General features: G+C 44.4%; 1 protein-coding gene across 2 annotated transcripts; it reads left to right on the top strand.

The window, feature by feature from the left end:
• The first annotated feature begins 8844 nt into the window (after nucleotides 1-8844).
• LOC101752973 (mediator of RNA polymerase II transcription subunit 19a) lies at nucleotides 8845-14311 on the top strand. Of its 2 annotated transcripts, none has more exons than XM_012843153.2 (7): nucleotides 8845-9128; nucleotides 11050-11114; nucleotides 11993-12279; nucleotides 12363-12605; nucleotides 12693-12747; nucleotides 12848-12990; nucleotides 13978-14311. In XM_012843153.2, exons 1-6 carry the CDS (start codon nucleotides 8866-8868, stop codon nucleotides 12868-12870), a joined length of 936 nt encoding a protein of 311 aa, XP_012698607.2. In that variant the 5' UTR covers nucleotides 8845-8865; the 3' UTR covers nucleotides 12871-12990; nucleotides 13978-14311. The 2 variants fall into 2 exon arrangements, with proteins under 2 accessions (XP_012698607.2, XP_012698608.1); XM_012843154.2 differs by having other exon boundaries at nucleotides 8987-9498.
• Nucleotides 14312-20671: the final 6360 nt, after the last annotated feature.

The following is a 20671-nucleotide window of genomic DNA, read 5'->3' as shown; positions in this document are numbered from 1 at the left end:
AGGGCGCTCGTTGGATAATAAATATAAAAGGTTTTAACGCAATTTTTTTCGAAACAAATGACTTCAGCACTTGACTCTGCATGTGTAACCTCAAAACTCTGCTCAACGGGAGCCTCTGATTACGGTGCGCTACAGTATTTTGTACTGCGTCTGCTTTTCTTTAGTAAATACAGTGTCGGTTTCACGCAGTGCGAGAAACAAGTCTACGTGCGGGCTGTCAGCCTAATCTCTACGCGTCCTCCGTAGGGATGGCATAATTTAATATAAGGATCGAGTTCAATAAAAAATCGAGCTATAAAATTATATAATTTTAAAAAAAATAGATAGAGTCGAATTGAATTGTGAAGAAGGCATAAAAGCTATGGTTCATTACCACCCCTACATCCGTGTCCCGCGACGGAATCAACGATTTCACACGTGTCCCAGCACACTCCTCTTCTTCGGTCCTTCCTCGCTCAGCTCGCACTCCGCTGCGCGAGACCGTCCTCAAGCTCCAAGCCACTTGCCCGGCTCATTCTCACCCTATCTTCATTCACCGCCTACTGATGCCGACCTCCACAACTGTGACCCCGTCACCACGTCGCCATAGATGGTAGCAGTGTGGCGGCCAACCCGCTCGAAGGCTCGTAAAAACCGAGGCAGCAGGAAAATTGCAACACCAATACACCATAATGGCACAACTTACACATTCACTAAACATCGGGTAGAGAAACCATCTTAAAACACAGTGTGCTGCGTGCGTTCTACCACAATTACAGCGGAGTTTCCAAATACTACCTCTGTTCGCTCAAAAATGAGCTGATCAATGTCATATATAAATGGATGGAGAGTAGAAATTATTCAAAATGATTTACGCTTACATTTTCATTCAAACTGGTTTGGCATAATACACGTAAAAGCTGCATATCAAACTTAGCAACTATGTGTCTCCCAAATTCATGATGGGACTTAGCATGGAGTATAGGGTTCGATCGAACCCACAATTTCTCTGAAAATAAACTGCAACCGCACCTAGAACCGAACCGGGATTATGGATTGGATTATCACACTCCATCACGTAGCAAAGAAACCCGCTACCAACTCATGTAGATAGAGAAGGATTTTGATTGATTTATCATGTTGATAGTTCAACTATCCTCGGAATAGTGTGTATGAAGACCCATCCAAGCAAGTTTCTAGGATTCCTCGAAGAAGCAAGTCCAAGTTCAAAAGTGTCTCCGTCCCCACGTATGCTAGTGGAGTGGGAAGGGTGAAAGAGGGGGAGGAGGACGACGGGGAAGGAAAAAGTATCGGAGAAAGAAGAGTAACCGGCATGCTTCGGTGGAAACTTAGAAGGAGGCTGGAGCTCGGCGTGGGTGCGCCCGCACGGGCACCTATCACGAAAAGGAAGCCTAACCCACAAATAATTTTTCATTTCTTATTTCATTTTCTTGAATAGTAAACTGGAGTCAAGAGGTCATATTTCTAGTCCGACAGTCCACCTAGAGGCTACCCAAATGGTTGATCTATAGGTAGAGGGATCGCAAAGATCATGAACTTGATCGTAACACGGGGACACAAGATACAAAAATTTATACAGGTTCGAGCTATCAATGTAATGTAAACCCTACGCCCTATTTTGAAGATTGTATCGTGCCTTGCGCTCTGTGGTTTAAAGATTGTATTGTGTCTTGCGCTCTGTGGTTTAGGGTTTGGGTTGTGAGTTATGGATGTTGGGATGAGATAGATTGTCCTCCTAGGATACCTCTACCTCCTCTTATATACTCCGATGGGTAGGGATACATGACAAGTCCCCTAGTTGGTTAGAGATCTAGTTGTACCGTTGCATCCAAAAAGCCCTATCTTTTACACTCTTTGTCAAGTCGAGCCGGTCCATTAGCAGTCGATTGGACCATTCATGAGGGTATCCAAATTGTTAGAACGTGGCTAGAACTACAATTGTATTAGGATTGGACTTATCCTGTAAATGAGATTCCTATGCTGTGATCAATTAGGTTTTGGTCTTGTAATCGTGTATCACACGGTCTGTTGTATGAGCTAAATATATAATGAAAGGTGCATCCCCTTGAGGGTCAATGCTTCCAAATATTTCTTTCATGGTATCACGAGCCACCTTCCTCCGATCAAGTTGTCGTTGAGAGATTGTTCTGGTTTGATTCAAGAAGTCGTCGAGTTGTTCTGAAGCATTGCCGAAGTATTCTTGCAGATTGATTGTTGCTATCTTTTTCACTGCCGAAGTATTCTTGCAGATTGATTGTTGCTGTCTTTTTCACCAACAAAAGTCGTCGAATTCTTTTGCAAGCAATAGCTTCAACCTTGTCGTCTGCTTCGTTATCTGGCTCGCTTGGCGGCGCGGTGTCAGAGAAGCTCACCAGAGAAAATTTTTTGGTCTGGAAGGCTCAAGTCCTTCCCGCTGTGCGTGGAGCACGGCTTAGTGGTTTTCTGGATGGTTCAGCTGTCAAGCCGGCAGAAACTATTGCTAAAGCAGCGGACAAGCCTGATGAACGGATTGAAAATCCAGAATATGTGATCTGGATTGCAAAGGATCAGCAAGTCTTGGGACATCTTATGTCCTCTCTCTCTAAAGAAGTATTGGTTCAGGTAGCACACTTGGACACTGCTGCGAGCGTTTGGCACGCAATTTCAGAGATGTTTTCCTCTCAATCTCAGTCTCGTATTGTTTAGCTTCGGGCCCAACTGTCTAGAGAACAGAAGGGTGATCTATCCGCTACTGCATACTTTACAAAGATGAAGAGCTTAGTGGATGAGATGGCAGCTGCCGGCAAGAAATTGGAAGATGACGATATTGTTGCTTCCATCCTCAATGGCCTTGATTCAGATTACAATGCCTTTGTCTCTTCTATTATGAGCAGGGATCAAATTACGTTGTCTGATTTATACGCTCAACTGCTTGCCTATGAGGCACACTTGGAGCAACAGAACAATGGATGGTTCCGTTCTTCAACAAATACAGCTTATCGAGGCGCCCGTGGTCATGGGCGCGGCCGTGGAAGAGGCCGTGGTCATGGAGATTTTGGCCGAGGTGGTGCTTCTGGTCACAGCGGTCGTGGAGGTCGGAATAGTGAAGGAGATCGATATCGACCTACATGCCAATTGTGTGGTAGAGAAGGCCACATGGTTCGGACATGTTACAAGCGGTTTGATAGACGCTTCACTATTGAAGAGACAATACAATGATTGGCTGCTGCTGCGACTAATTCCTATAACTCATATGGAGTGGATACTAATTGGTATATCGACATCGGGTCTATGATCTACTGATCATATCACGGGAGAGTTAGAGAAATTAACCACAAAAGAGAAGTACCATGGGCAGGATCAAGTTCACACGACTAGTGGTGCAGGTATGAGCATTAATCATATTGGTCATGCTATTTTACATACCCCCTCTCGTTTCATCTCAATCGTGTTTTACACGTTCCTAACACTAAGAAAAACCTTGTTTCTGTTCATCGCTTTACTCGAGATAATAATGCTTTCTTTGAATTTCATCCTAATTCCTTTTGTGTTAAGGATCAAGCCACGAAGAAAATTCTTCTTCAAGGTAGATGTAAAGATGGTCTTTATCCAATTCCCAAGACAAGTCAAGCTCTCAGTGTTGTCAAGCCTTCCTCGTCCAGATGGCATAGTCGCTTAGGTCATCCTTCATCAATTATTGTTCAAAAAGTCCTTGAGTCTTCCTTTTGTTGATGAGTCCAATAAAGATTATGTGTGTGATGCTTGTTAAAGGGCTAAAAGCCATCAGCTTCCTTATCATAAATCAAATAGTGTGTCTTCTGTCCCTTTGGAGCTTGTTTGCTCAGATGTTTGGGCTGCTCCTCAGTCGGTTGGAAGATTTAAATACTATGTGAGTTTTATTAATGACTATAGTCGTTTTACTTGGATCTATTTACTTAAGAACAAGTAAGATATTTTTCAAGTTTTCTTAAATTTTCAAAAATTGGTAGAGCGTCAGTTCAATAGGAAAATTATCACACTTCAAACTGACTGGGGAGGCGAATATCAAAAGTTAAATTCTTTCTTTCAAAAGGTTGGAATAACTCATTATGTTTCTTGCCCTCATTCGCATCAACAAAATGGAATTGCCGAACGTAAACATCGACATATTATTGAAGTAGGTCTTGCTCTTCTTGCTCAAATCTCTATACCTCTTAAATTTTGGGATGAAGCCTTCTCTACAGCTACCTACCTTATTAATCGTCTACCTAGTCGTGTCCTGAATTTTGATTCTCCTTTGAAGAAGCTGTTTGGTGAGGAACCAGATTATCTTTTTCTTAAAACTTTCGGTTGGGCTTGTTGGCCTAATTTAAGGCCTTATAATACACGCAAGCTTGAGTATAGATCCAAACAGTGTGTTTTTCCTAGCTATAGTAATATGCATAAAGGGTACAAGTGCTTGGATGTACAAACTGGCCGTGTCTATCTTTCCCGAGATGTCATCTTCGATGAGTCTGTGTTTCCATTTTCTAATCTCCATCCTAATGCTGGTGCTCAGCTAAGAGCCGAGATTTCATTGTTGCCTGATTCTTTACTCAATTCTTCCACTTCTGTTCCGGGGGTTATGTTTAACCATGATCAAGATGGTTCTAATGCTTGTGCTGATACAACACGTGAGAATTTTGTTCCTAGTTCACAGGTTTCAGGAGGTGTTGCGGAGCATATTGAAGCAATTGCACCCAATCTTGGTGCAACTTCAGATCACAGTGTCGATGCTTTCTTGCAATCAGAAGCGGGAAACTCCAGTACTGATCATCTGGTGATTAATAATGATACTAGTACTTGTCCAAGGATTCCTGATGTGCGGGCAGGCGTCTCCTCCTCGGCGTACGAAGCAGCTCCTGCCATGTCTCCAACAACTTCTCATTTATTGCCTCCTCTACTGTTTCCGCATGAATCGGAAACTGATGTGTCCCCTGCAACTCCGCCTACTGCTTCATTGCCTGCTGGTTCACCTACTGTTTCTCCTGAAGCCTCAACTCCTGTGCAAATTTCTCGGCCACGGACAAGATTACAGAACAATGTTCGTAAGCCCAAGCAGTACACAGATGGTACTATTCGATATGGAATGCTCACGGCTATAGGAGAACCCTCTACTTTCCAGGAAGCTCTTGGCAATGCTGATTGGAAAATAGCCATGGATGAGGAGTTCTCGGCACTAACAAGAAACAAAACATGGCATCTTGTGCCACCATCTCAAGGTACTAATATAATCAATTGCAAGTGGGTATACAAGATCAAACGAAAGTCGGATGGTTCGATTGAAAGGCACAAAGCTCGCTTGGTGACCAAAGGGTTCAAACAACGTTATGGAATTGATTATGAAGAAACTTTGAGTCCAGTAGTGAAAGCGGCGACAATTCGACTGATCTTGTCTATTGGTGTGTCAAAACATTGGAGTATACAGCAACTAGATGTGAAGAATGCGTTCCTACATGGTGTTCTGGAGGAGGAGGTTTATATGAAACAGCCCCCAGGCTATGAAGATCCCGTTTATCCCAATTACATTTGCAAGCTTGATAAAGCGTTATATGGACTAAAGCAGGCCCCTCGAGCATGGTATGCTCGGTTAAGCAGTAAGTTGCAGCAACTTGGTTTTATGCCTTCACGAGCTGATACATCTCTATTTTATTATTCACGAGATGGTGTGGTTATCTACCTTCTCATATATGTTGACGACATTGTGGTAGTAAGCTCAAGTGAGCAGGCAACAAAGGCCTTGTTGTGCGATCTTCAAACTGAGTTTGCAATAAAAGATCTAGGGGATTTGTACTATTTTCATGGTATTCAAGTTGTGCCCCATAAAGATGGTCTCCATTTATCCCAGACAAAGTATGCTTCGGACCTTTTAGTCAAGGCTGGTATGAAGGGATGTAAACCAATGACCACACCTTTACCTATCTCGGTAAACATGTCAATGCAAGATGGTATACTATTAGGTTAAGAAGAAGCTACGAAATATAGAAGCATAGTGGGAGGCCTACAATATTTGACTCTAACAAGGCCTGATCTTGCATTTGCAGTTAATAAAGCTTGTCAGTTCTTGCACTCGCCAACAACTATTCATTGGGCAACGGTAAAACGAATATTGAGATACATTAGTGGTACTCTTGATATTGGACTTGTGGTTTCACTATCACAGTCTTCGACTATTAGTGCCTTTTCGGATGCCGATTGGAGATCCACAGGAGGTTTTGCAGTGTTTTATGGAAGTAATCTGATATCATGGAGTGCTCGAAAGCAAGCAACAGTTGCAAGGTCTAGTACTGAAGCTGAATATAAATCATTAGCCAATGCAACTGCAGAAGTGATTTGGGTGCAAACCTTGCTGAAGGAGTTGAATATTCTACAGCCAAGAGCCGCTATACTTTGGTGTGATAATATAGGAGCTACATATTTATCATATAATCCTATTTTTCATGCTCGAACTAAACATATTGAAGTCGATTATCATTTTGTTCGAGAACGAGTTGCTGACAAGACATTGGATATTCGGCTCATATCATCATCTGACCAGGTAGCAGACGGCTTCACAAAAGTACTAGCCATTCGACAGTTCAGGAAGTTCAGAAGCGATCTAAACTTACAGAGTTTAGACCGAGGGGGAGTGTTAGAACGTGGCTAGAACTACAATTGTATTAGGATAGGACTTATCCTGTAAATGAGATTCCTATGCTGTGATCTATTAGGTCTTGGTCTTGTAATTATGTATCACACGGTCTGTTGTATGAGCTGAATATATAATGAAAGGTGCGGCCCCTTGAGGGTCAATGCTTCCAAATATTTCTTTCACAAATGTCTATGTTAGTTGGACCCTTCGTGAGGGGATCCTGATGTCTATCTCTGTTGGGGAGCTCGTTCCTCTTCTTCCTCGGCAAGCTCCTTGCCTCCCTTGGATCTTTATGGTCCACTCTTTCTTCCTAGCAACCTTGGCTTGCTTTGCCTTCTATAGGGCCTGTTTGTGTCACTAGCTTGAGAGAGGTTGATGTTGTCGGGGTACCTGACTGGAGCCATCAAGCTGATTGCAGGACGAATCCAAGACACCGCACTCCTTGTTCCGAGCCTGTGCACCCTCAACCGCAGCCTACGCCCCCACGTCCAACCCTAAACTAGTCCTCTCTAGCGCGGGCGTGCTCTAGGTACGCCGCGAGTGAGCTCCATGGCCAACTTGTAAGATATACACGAAGAATGGTATGTGTGGTCCATATAAGATGATATGGGGCCATATACATCAAGTACACATCAACGCACAATCAACAACCACTCAGGTGGTTTAGGGATGCTTTAGAAGTTTGGGGACATGGCATTCTAAGCCAAGTTTGGAAACCTCATGTGCATTTTACACTATTGTGCCTTTATCCTGGTAATCCAACAGTTCTTAGTAATCAGTTGTTCTCTCCATTTGAAATTGCCATGTTGTAGGTTAGGTTATTGATGAACACTGTTTGGTATGGTCAAGGGATCCTGACATTGCTTGTGCTGAGCAATCATTTCTCCGTGCCAGTCATCCATTAAAAACAAATTTCAATATTATCACGACATTTAAGCTTTTGCAAATTTAAGTGACAGCCCTATCTCCTTTACTTATCCAGCCTCAGCTACTGTGCAGTGGGTCGTTCAGTGTTTTTTTTCTTTTGAAAATTGTGGGCCGTTCAGTGTTTCCGTGAAGATTTGGCAGTCAAGCAATCTGAAATGATTTGCTTCCAGTGGTAGCACTCCCTCTTAATAATCTGAAACAGTCGAACCAAGATCCGATCATCGGCTATGCTGTGTTTATCTCATTTCAAGTTGCTGCGTTTATCTCATTTTAAGTTTTTCCTTTGTCATAATAGAATATTCTCTTGCAGAGACTAATCGCTCTTCCCAGTGCAGAGACTAATCGCTCTTCCCAGTGCTTTTTTCAGCCTAGAGGAGCAGGCACAAATACAATTCAGTTCATGGAATTGGCAAAAATGGTCGATACAATTACCAAGAAATGTCGCGGGGGAATAGTAACAGGAAGCTCATTGTTGCAGAGCAGCCAGTGTCGCAAAGAACCCGCCCATCTCTGTCTGCCACTCTTACGAGACGCAAGGCCATGGAAAAGACCAGGCATCAGATACCACATGGCATTTCAATTCATTCAAAGTCTTATTTGTTTTTATAAAAAAAGATTTTGTTTGCTGCTAAACAAATTACAGGATCAAACACAGGCAGAAAAAACAGGTGAGCAGGAGCGCAATCTCTCAGCCGAAAGATGGTGATTTTGTTGTGTGAATAATCACCGAGGAACTCAGCACAATTAAACGACTTCATCACCGATTGCATCAGATACAAATGAAAAAAAAGGCCAAGAAAAATCCAGCAAGAGCACAGGGAAAAAAGAACTATTGGGGAGATCAGATGGTAGTGCATGTAATTTTGGCAATCATCATACTGAAGATGCAGAGATTGGTTTATGGATTGAGATTCCTCACTTCACCCCCAATCAGAACAACCATATAAACGAAACAAGCACAGATAACTCGAGGAAATCAACAAGAGGGAAAGGAGAAGAAAAACACAAGCAGATCACCGAAGGCACGATTCAACATAGTCGCTATTCACTTCCCGCTTGCGGCGGCGGCGGCGGCGGCGGGCAAGGCACGAGCGGCTGAGCAAGCGAAGGAAGGCTGGCTCGTTTATAGGCGCCGGCGGGCGCTAGGGTTTGCACGGATTACTGGGCTCATGTCGTGGAACCTGCGGCCAGTGGCGGGCCAGACCCATGTAGCAAAACATATGTAGCCCACCTAAGAAACTGGGACCCGGCTGTACAGAACATTTATAACCTATCTAAGAAATACATGTAGCCCACCCAAGAAACTGGGCATGTACAGCCCATTTAACCTATCGAAGAAGTCAGCCCACGTGAGCAGCAAGCTCATCATCATCTCCCCCCACGCTGCAATAGGCATACATAGCCAGGAAGCTCACGCTACCTCACGTCCTCACCGTCACCGCTTCTCGCTGCGTAGCTTGCCGTCTGGCCGCCGCCGCGCTCCAGGGATTCCGCGCTCGCCGGCCTCCTCGCGGCGCTCGCTCTTCACCTCACGCCGCCGGGAGGAACCGCAAGGCAGCGCAGAGCCCTACAGGTTTCGCCTCGCCCTCCGCCGCTGGCAAGCTCGGCATCGCCGAACACCCTCCGTCAAATTTAGGAAGCCGTGGATCTAGGGGCAATACCGGAAACTTGCAAGGAATATAGGGGGACTCGAGTAGCCCAGGTTTTCCTTCCTTGCTGTGCTATAATCCTATCCGCCTCTTCTCTCAGAAGACCGCCGCCGCCGCAATTGGTTGCGCTACACCGCCGGCGCCCTAACCTTAGCCGACGGGGCAGGGCAAATTAGACCTCCGGTCCGCCCAATTCTTCCCTTGTTGAGAAGCGGCTGCTTCCTCATCTTCCCCTTTTGACTGGTACTGGATACTGGACTTGCTGGAGTGGAGATCCATCCTCTTGTTTCTAAGGCAAGTAGCCTAAGCTTGCTTCGCTGGGTCCTTGCTTTGCTCTGACAGTGCGCTGTCAGATTCGAACATTTCCTTCTATGGATTCAGTTAGCTGTAGTATGTAGATTCGTGCGTTGCGTGATGCCGTACTAATCCAATCCATCCGCTGTTAGATTAGTGTCTTAGTGTGTTCAGCTTGCAGGATCAGTGTAACCGAGGTGCTGCTGCAGTGTATTTTGCATGGATTTTTTTTAGTTTTAACGGAACCCCCATGCTTGGGACTGAAAGGCTTTGGGGTCGTTGTTGTAACGGATAAATCTGCTCATGTAGAATTGGTGGATAAAAGTGCCATGTGATTGTCTTGTTTCTCTAGGAATGATTAGTTTATAACCCAATTGGGCATGTATTTTGCTAGCAATGCCCCTTCCACAGTTTGAGCCACGCCACACACTGACAACTTAATTTGAAGCCAAATTCTTGTGCTTTGTTTTTCACTTTGTGTTATTCTTACAATGCGTAAGTTAATGAGTTAAACTTGCAAAACTTGTGAGGTATGGTATCATGCTATCTAGTTTGTGGGTGGAAGAAAGGCAAGTTTATTATTGAGCACTTTTAACCCTTAACAAGCATATACGATTATTATGGTTTTGTTGTGATCATGGTAAAAATGCACCTACTACTGAAATACGTGAAGATGGTACTTTTTAGTTTTTGACGAGTTCTCTAAGTCAAAGGACTAGTAGAGTTAGTGAGATCTTCCATATCTCCACAAAGTTTCAAGAGCAAACTCAAATTGATTGAGTTATATGGAAATGACATATAATCCTTTTCTACTACCAGTAGTGAGCGTGCACTGTTCATGAAGCTCTATTCTTCCAGGCATAATTCTTGAAATCTAACATGGATATGGAACATGTTCTTCCCTAGTTTTTCAAAATTTCTTGAAACTTTTATAGACCTCATATTCATAAGTTTGCAACAATTCTTACATTTTCACTGGATATGCGCCCTTTTATCATTGCTTGCTAAATCTTAAGTAGCAATTAGCATTATCTTTCTAGTTTCTATATGCTCTAAGAGTTAGTAATTGGTGCCTACACGCATCTTTCTTCCTGGCTGTGTGCCTGTGTTCTTAGATTAGCAGAGGAGGTTCTTATATTAGCAGCTCCTCTGTGACAGCTTGCAGCCTGGTGTAGTGTTATATCTGCCTACCAGTTACCGCCTAGTGTAATAATACTAGTCTGCATGGGGCTTCACTATTTATTATGGAAATTTAAACATGTTCATGGAAAGTTCTATAATGTCATGGTTGGAGAATGTTACTTCAGTCTGCCAGATGAAATACTTTGCGTAACAATCTTGACATCATTAGTATTTACCTCTATGGCCTAATCGATGTATGGAAATAAAGTCCTTCCTAGAACTAATAGCATATAATAATAGTAAATGCATGGTCTGTGCGTGTAGGTTGTCTTCAGACCCCTCTATTACACTGTTTGGAATACTATTATAACTTGTTAAGTTGACATTGTATGCTCACTCACATATTTTTTTTTCTGAATCAAACTTCAGGTGGGCATGCATTTCCAATATGTCTAGCTCTAATCAGATGGGTTCTGATGGCAAGTTTGGGAGAGGTAAACTTTTTGGTTACTATTTTAATTTATCTTCAATTACCAAGAAAGGGAAAAGTGTAGAGTTCCAGGCTGTCTTTTGGTGTAGCATGTTGGATAGATTTCACATACTCAGTTGGGTTTTGGTTAAACTAATTGATGGATAGGTAAATGAATAAAGGAAATGTTAGACTTATGGATATATTGATTTACGATTAAGGCATGAAGCTCTAGCTGTTTCTCATCCTTGAGTTGACTCTGTAGTTTTTTTGTAAGCATGCCTCATTTGCAAATGTTGTAATGATTGTGCTTTTGCTAAGGTGATGTCTTGTTAGGTTCATTCTCTTGCTATCCTCTTATCACTCTATGGTACTGTTGGGTGCTGGCTAATACCTTTTGACAATGCCATGTGAAGTTTTCCGCAATTTTGGCTTCAACATAATTAACATGTGCCCCTGGTGGTATATGCAATGGACTTAGTCCACAATAATACATCCTTTTTAATTAGGACATTAACTGTTGATCTGTGGCACCATGTATGGCCATTAGTACCTTTGGAGTTGACTTCATAAGTTCATAAGTACCATATGCCTGGAGTGATAAGGTTCTATGTAGAATAGTGGTGTACAAATTTGGGTTACCTTCTTGATTCCTTTTTCCTAGGGAAAATATATTCATTTCTTTGAAGTATTTTTGTGGTTATTTTATGAAAATCATCACCGTTTGCCCCCTTTACTAATCTTAGTCGAACTGCTCACTATTGCTACTACAATCAGTGTATTCAGAGGTTCTCAGCCCATATTAGTCTTGACTCGGAGCGCCTGAATCTTCATTATTCATTGCAATATCTAATGCAATTTTTATTAAATACTGACCCACCATGATTTCCTTTTGTATTTCAGGTCCTCGGGAGCTTAGTGGTGCTGTTGACTTAATTAGCCGCTACAAGCTGCTGAACCATCATAGTTTCTTTTGCAAGAAACCTTTGCCATTGGCAATTTCAGATACAAATTATCTTAACAATGTTGTGGGCGACACAGAAATTCGTAAAGGAGAAGGGATGGAGTTGGACCAACTCTTCCAAAACTCATACCCAAGTGAGAAGACTGCTTACATTCAGCCCTTTGACATGGAAACGCTAGGACAAGCATTTCAGCTGCGAGAAACTGCACCAGTAGATTTGCCTTCTGTAAGATATTTTCTGTTGGAATTTTCATGTCTTTAGTTGTATTGACTCTTCCTTCTTACTGAAGTAATCTGCACTCAAAACAGGCTGAAAAAGGTACACCAACCATATCTGGGAGACCAAAGATCAAGTCCAAGGACAAAGTAAGGAAGCATAAGAAACACAAAGAGAAAGACAGAGACAAGGAGGAGGAGCAGAAGAAACACAAACATCGGCATAAGGACCGGAGTAAAGATAAAGATAAAGATAAGGACAAAGACAAAGAAAAGAAAAAAGACAAGAGTGGGAATCATGAGTCAGGAGGTGATCATTCCAAGAAACATGAGAAGGTTACCCATCTATCTTATTTGTTTGAGATATGAGCTTGTCTGAGCTGAAGATTACTATGCTCTAATGTTTTCCATGTATTATTTCAGAAGAGGAAGCAAGAAGTAACTGGAAGTTCGGCAAGTGTCCAAAATCACAAGAAAAGTACTATCCCATATAATTAATCAACATTTCATAATTGTCATAACATATTTCCTAATATTCCTTATTTGTTGTTGTAATATCCCTTGTTTTTTTATGACAGCACAAAAGCACAAAAATCAGTGAAATATGCTATGGACTTCGTTAATTGCCAGCCATTCATGTTTCTTTATTAGTTCAACTCCATTTATGCTGTTAATGAGTGTGGCTCTGAAGTCTTTCTTTTCAATATCACTTCTAGCAGAGGTATGCACTTCTTGAATTCTTATAATGTATTGCTTAATTTGTTTAGATGTGCTTAATTGCTTGCTATATGCCTATATATAACTTTATATGCATATGGGCATCCTTTTCTTTTTTCCAGTGAAGGTTTGAGAGCACATAAGTACACATTTCCTTTTTAGCGTGTCTTTGCACTTTGGAGCTAAGACCACCTGCGTTTTCTTTCTTTTTAGTACCTATCAAAAACATTTATGTACACCTGATTGATTTCCTGTTGCTGAATCACTATGGCAATCTTGATAGATGCACTATTGAATTTTTTGGTTGTTTCAAACAAGGTTTCCAGGCATGAAAAATGTACTTATTTTGTTCTAGTTGTTGCCAGTTTCCACATTCTTTTGTTGACCCTCTTTTGGGAGGGAATTCGTTTGTGATCAAATATACAGCCATAACTTGGTGTAAGCAGACTGGAAAAGTGGCAGCCTTAGTTTATTCCACTATGGTCAAAGTTTAGATTCAAGTGCTGGTTTCAGTTGGTTTCGTTGTACACATTCTGTGTGCATTGGCATATATTGATAATGCAGTATATGTGCATGACGTGTTGTTCTAATAAAAGTAAGATGATTATTTATTTTTTGGGTATATTTTCTCACACAGAAAACCCAGATAACGGAGTTAGATCATGGGCGCCGAATTGTAAATGAGGAGACAATACTGTGCAAAATAAATAAGGGGTGTACGCTGGTGTACTGTGATAGTTGCTTTAGAATTTCCTGTCTTCCTCTTTGAGGATTTTAAATTTTCTTTGCAATCGTGGCGTTCTTCTCATCTTTCAGGATTTTTAAAAGGGTTATTTTGATATTATTCCTAGATCAAATACAGATACAATGCAGTGAGTTTGTTAAAGAATTATGATAATATGGATCTTTATCTCCCAAGAAAGCATCTAGTTTTTGTTTTGGTGTACCACCTGCCTAATCTTGGAACACATTTTTTGTGCTGTAAATGCAGTTACCACAGACGGAAAATTCATACTAGGCTGCTCCGGAGGAAACAAGATATAAGCTATGATGGAATACACCATGTATATTGTTCTTCGAGGAGCTTGGACTTTGGCATATGGAGTTGTAAATTATTTTCTTATGGAGTTGTAAATTATTTTCGCGTCGTTCCAGCTTATGTCCATTAGCAATTCTTCAGCATTAATTGCAATGTATGATCCTGTAATTCAGACAACAGCAGGCCCAAAGCGGGGCCAGGATATCTTCCCAACCTTGTGACTTTATGTAACAGAGAAGGCAGTGGATAAATATGCATGATCCAGAAAACTGTGTTACAGACAACAGTGCATCAGTGACATCAAATCGAGTATTATCCCTGTACTTTGAGCGGGGTGAGCCTTGCAGTATTGTTCTAGCTGCGCTAGTCAGCGGTCGAACCTATTTGACGCAAGGCTTTGTATTACTGTTACTAGAACACGGTCGCCATTTTGGTGATCATGCGCCTGATTTACTGTTCGGACCACTCCACCTAGTGTATCGTTTGTTTCGTGTATGGAATGGTTTAAAATAATAACAACCATTTTGTTTGATCAGGTGAATTGTACCAACCCATTCAAGATGAAGTCATTCCACTCAATACATTATTCTATTACTAATCTATAATAGATTTGATACAAGTAATTTGGTTGAATCTTACTATCCAGTACCATCCATACCTGCACTGAATACACCCGACTAATAGATCGTCATTTGAGAGGCCCTATAGGGGCAATGTTCTTTGTGCCAGGCCATTCTGACCAGCTGATTTCGGAATACCGGCTGAGGCATCTTGAGGTCAACTCGGTAACGCTTTACACAGCCCTTCACGTATATTGTGTGTCCGAGTGCTCTTCTCATCGTCAACCACCATTACGTGTCTTTGCATGACTCCATTACGTGTCTTTGCTATAGTCTTAATCATGTGTGAACGTTCTTGCCCCTAGTCCTCTGCTTGGTTTTCACACCTTTTTTTTAAAAAGAAATTTGGTTTCCACACCTGCATCAACTGCTTATAGCAGCTGTTTATTTAGAATAGAATTCAATTTGATACGAGAATTCTGGTTCAAATAAGTCGTCGTTGTCAGCAAAACCCTTGGTGCATGCCTCTGTCTGTATGAACGCTCCTCCCAGCGTCAGACTGGAAGACGGCCACAGTGCATGTTTCAGCCATGTGCCCATGTCATTAGGTGGCCACTCATCTCTACGATCCATCTCTTAGTGTGCTCGCCCAACCAATAAACAGACTAATCAAATCAAATAGCCTCCTAATGATGGGAGAAAAAAAAATAATCAGCGGCGGAGACAATCTGGCCTGAGATTCACAGGATTCCACTTAGATATAAGCGATGGCTGTAGGGCTCTTAGGTGATCCATCATACGCCCCCTGCTGGGTCTGTCTCCCTACCGTGGTAGCGCGAATATTGGTGGCCCTGTCCGTCCAGCTGCTTTACTTGTCTTTGGAGAGAAGCCAGCGAGCCGTTCCGTAACACATGCCTCATGGTCATGGATTAGCCTAGCTTAAAACTTTGTTAATTACTTTAACACACTGGGTGTGAGTCATCCTCCCTGCCTATGGCTACGCCTATAGATGGATCATGACAAAGCAAGATCTCGCATGTGATCCAACTGTAGCTGCTACGACTCTAACAAGCCGCCAGGGTTTATATCTATCATCTATCTTAGCATTTCGAAGTTACTGCGTGATGCGTGCTTGATCAGCTTGTTACTACTTCTTTATGAGCTGTGTCAGTGAAGCTTGTCGGAATCTTTTCTCCTCTCGGAGGCTTTGTCAGAGAAGCTAGCTGGGCAGTTTGGCCATGGAGGGGATTATTGAGCTAGCTAGAGGCAGACAGACAGGATCACAGGATCGCAGGGGGAGACAGTGGTGCATGCAGCTCCAGGCATCATCAGGTGCAGGGCTGCGGCCGGCTTGGAGTTTTGCTCAGAAATCAAGGGCATCTCTTCTCGTTTACCTCATTTCCTGTGCCTTCAGATTGGCTCCTTCACTTTGATCAGTAAATGATAACCTTATGATTACACTGAGGATCATTTTTGTGTTTTTTTTTTCCTTCGGAGATTCATTATTATACGCAAAAAATTCTACTAAGGCATTGCAGTTAAGGTCAAGAAACGACACCAGAAAGCATGCTGCCTAGGGCGCAATTGTATGTGTACTGCTGTCATAATTAATGAAATAGATATAATGTACTTGCAGATAAAGAAAATTGCATTAATTGGGGAATAACAGTTCTTCTGTTTCAGTGTCAAACATAATAGTATATATTAGGGGGACATGACAGTGGTCCACCGGGCAGAAGCAAATGTGCATAATTCCCTGCCCCTGGAACCACTGAACCGTGGGCCCTCGATGCCCACAAATAATTGGACCAAGAGCAATTACTTATATATGTTCTCTGATTCCTTTGCCGAGTGACCGACTCATCCGCGCCTGCTTTCGAGTAGTGTGTGGATCATGTGGACATTTTCCTTTTCTAGCCCCCCACACAAAAAACCATTCCAAATTTGTTTCCTTTTCCATGAAAGCAGTCAAAAAAGAAAGTTAGATGGACCTCAAGTAAAGCTTATATATACGTATACTATGCACCGCAATTTGATTGACAGCTAGAACTACTGAAAAGCTCTGTCAATCAAAAGGGACAAATCAAAAGGGACGACAAAAGGAAAGCGAGAAGTAAACAAAGATTTGTAGTGTATACTACGCAGCGTTGTTCAAGGCTACAGATCAAGGCCATGCCCATGCGTGTCACACTAGATGGGTAGATCATATCTTTGGCACGAAGCAACTTTGGAGATCATCTGAAGAAGTAGTTGCCAACTCCCCATTACTTCGGTGTACTTTTGGTTGGCATTCAGCCGGACAGATTGGAGCCGAGGGTGTACTGACGCTGTTAACATAATGCACCCTCTCATGGTGTAGGGCTGCATGCTCGAGTTGTTTAGGGAGCCCTATATGTGACATGTGGGCAGTGGGCTACACACCTAGCTGCCTTGCAAATGCTGGTGAAGTGAGCAAGCTGTGATCTCTCTCGATCTTGAGGTGTGTATAATACATACATGATCCCCTAGACACAGGAAGAAAAAGCTACTATTTGATACCATAATACGAGCTCTTGTCACCTCACCATGCGCTTGTTGATTTGATTTCTACTAGTGGAGAAGATACAAAAAGAGAGGACCACTTTGCCTTCATCGCACTTTTGTTTAGTTCCTCTTTTGTATCTTTTCTCGTGCCCCCAAGAACACTACGTGGACATCACAAATCCACTCCACCAATTAAACTAGCTTTGGCACTATGTGCCACCGGTATCTCTCATCTTTGGAAATTCAATGTAATCCAGAGAGATTTGTATTGCTATTGCAGCATCCACTCTGGAGCATATGCATGTAGCATATGTATAACTTGTTTTATTTCAAAATATATTTGCAAAGGTGGTGGATGCAGGGGGCTGTTGGTTGCAACTTGGCGCAGCAGCAGATCTTGCAATTTGAATCGAATGCATGCATGCCGCACTAGGTAATCACTAGCTCAGATAAGGTGCACTAAGCGCGGAATATGCCGCGTAATTGGTCGGTCAGCAGAACAAAATATGAGCGCAGCGTGAGAGTGACCTCACGAAGCCGTGCACTTTGTAAAAGGAAATATGCGCGCTTTCTTCCCATAGAGTATTTTTTTTTATCAAATCAAACTTGTAAAAAGTTCTTCATCGTCCTTGAGTTTTTGGGCCTGCTAGTTCATTTTCCTCGTAATTTGTTTGAGTTCGAAAGCATAGCACCACATAGGTGTATTTCACCATCATCTTCTCGAAAGCTCTCGTCACTCGTAGCGAGCATTCAGTGTCAGTCATCGGTGCTTCACGGATGCGGTTGAAATTTGGTGGACTTCAATTCTCTAACAAAGAAAATTTCGGTGAATTTCGCACATGTATTCCTCCCTCTCCCGACAAGTTCGCACCTTTTATGCCCCCGCATTTTTTTATCCTACTGGCACCGCCAGGAATGTGGCACCCTCCGACGGATGCGCCTTGTTCGTCACCTCCGACGTACCGCAACGTCGCGTCGCCGTCGCCGGGCTGGCCCTCCGCGGCGCTGGCGGCCGTTGACGCGCGCACCCCCCCCCCCCCCCCCCCCCCCCCAATCGGCCGCGATCACGCACGCACCGCGCGCGCGGACGATCGACACACAGGCAGGCACATGAGCGCCGGCCGGGGACAGACAGGAGGAACCGATGCCCTGCCCCGCTGCCGCCGCTGATCCCGGCACCACACCGTACCGCGCCGCGTGGCGGTGGCGGGGGGCACAAATCCCTCCCGCCCCGCGGCCGCCGCCTTTATTCTCCCCCCGCCCCGGCACTGTGCGGCGCGGCGCTTTTGCCAGATTCGATCGATCGAGATCGGCCGCGCGCGCGGTGCCCGCGCACGCCGCGTAGTACGGCCGCCGGCGGCCGGGTCGCTCGCGTCGCGTCGCGCTGCGGCGCAGGAGCACGGATGGGACGAACTGAACTGGGACGATGGGATAGGATGGGTGGGTCTGCCCGGGCGCGGGTCGGGGGGAGGATGCGATAGCGATGCTCCCTGTCCCCGGCCGGCTCGATCTCGCATCGCCCGGCGCAGGGCGCGGGGGCATATATCTCATCTCGGGACTGTGGCGGCCTGTTGCTCGCCGCTGTTGGGGAATCCGATCGCTGGATCGCGTGGCGTGGCCGGAATTCCTTGGGGGTGCAGTGGTACGCCGACGTGCGGTGGTCGTGGGCCTGATTTTGGATCCACCGTTTCGTTTGCAGTCGACCTTGGTGTGGACTTTTTGTCCCCGGCGATGCTCGCGAGAATCGAACGTACGTCGAAATGGTCCGTGACCTCGATCCACCAACCTGCGTCTGCGTTCTCCATAGGACCGTAGCTAGCAGGGGTCAAGAGCATCCAAAACGCGAGATGCCGTTGAAGGAAGATCGGCAAAGAAACCAATGGAACCCATAAGCTTCGAGAGGTTGACGACGGGTGTATACGTGTGCGTACACTGAAGGAAAGGAAACGAAAAAAAAGGAAAGGAAAAAAAAAACAGGCGTCTGCCCATGCATCTTTGCCAGCTCCGGCCACGTACGACAAGCAGTTTTATTTCCCTCGGCGTCAGCAGAATGATGATCCGATCCCCGATCCCCCAGCCGCGGCAACCCAGAGCAGCGAGCTGAGGCTGGCCGGGCCGGCACCCCGCCGCCGCGCCATACCTTGCTTGGCTTTAAGTAAAGAGCAAGGACCACACTCTGGACCGGATTAGCATGTCCGGGCTTTTCCTAACAGCGGATTAGGCTACCGCCAATTGATTTATTAAGGGGGTTAAGCTTCAGCTGCAAGCCGACTAATCATCATCATTCTGACAGACATGACTGGATCGAGTTACATTACATGCATGCATCTCATTCTCACCCTATACCGCCTCTCTCCATCGAAATCTTGGCGAAACAGCGGCAAGTCAGAAGAAGCGGGCCCACCTGCATCGACTTACTTACACTGCTCGTGCTCTCTGTCTCCTTCCGATCTTCCTCCTCCATCGCCGAGCCGCCGTTGACTACTTGACCGCGACGGTGAAGGGGGTGGTGGCACGAGCTCGAGAGACGTGTACGCTAGCTACCTCCATTCGCGTGTTGCTTACCCCTCCGTCACTCCCCAGGGGGGAGGGGGGGAAAAAAGGAACGTGATGGGTTGGACATCATCGATTCCAGTCAAACTTCTTAAACTTTAATTATCTCTCGATACATATCTTTTGAAATCTTTCTCATCAAAATATGAACTTTCTCGTCAAAATATGAAAAATCACGTATTTAAATTTGTCTAAGACTTAGTCCCACTGTATCATTGTTCTCCAAAACAAAAATAAAGTACCTCGCTACTGCAGACCAAGCCATCGCACACGGCCTATCACAGCCGGTTTTAGAGGAACCGACGTGGTATCACCGCTAGCTCCTAATAGGAATCGTCGGTGATGAGCTTCCCCGAACTCGAAAAATTATCCCAACACAATTTACCTCGTCCGCTCCTCTCCCTGTCTTATCCACATCCTGTTGCCGCCTCCCTCTCTCCTTCGCTCCCCTCCGCGCCTCCCTCTCTCCTCGACCGCCTCCCTCTCTCACCATACCTCCTTTTCTCCCCGGCCTCCTCCCTCTCTTCCTCTCCCGCCGGACCTCCCTCTCCAGATCCAGGGCATAACAGGTGAAGCATGCCATGGAGGCGGTAACGGTTACTGTTCCAGGGACGTTTTTCTATGAGGTCAGGAGGAACCTCGCAAGGACAAAAACAAGAGGCAGACACACAGGGAACCTTCTCCGTATGTGTAGCCACCGTGGGTACGTCACCTGCAACGTGGCACATCCACGTGCCCGACACCAGCCATCGCAAGCCAGCAGGCTTTCAGCGGCCGGGCTGCTCGCTCGCTTCCCCCCCACAAACTTAATCAGGGAGGGGTACGTACGGTGGTCGAGGCACACCAACCTTCGTCAGGCTGTGACTTTTTCAAGCAGTCTTTTGGGTAGGGTGGTGTTGGGGGGGGTACATGCGATCTTTTGTGAGTTTGAGCAGAAAGATGTGTGTGGGGTGGCATTATTATTATTTTACTTTTTTGTTGTATTGCTATCCAATTATTAATATAAAAAA

This window comes from Setaria italica, chromosome IX (assembly GCF_000263155.2).
Source record: "Setaria italica strain Yugu1 chromosome IX, Setaria_italica_v2.0, whole genome shotgun sequence".
NCBI lineage: Eukaryota > Viridiplantae > Streptophyta > Magnoliopsida > Poales > Poaceae > Setaria > Setaria italica.
Note: the sequence above shows the minus strand (reverse complement) of the source record. Positions and strands in the feature narration are given on the sequence as shown.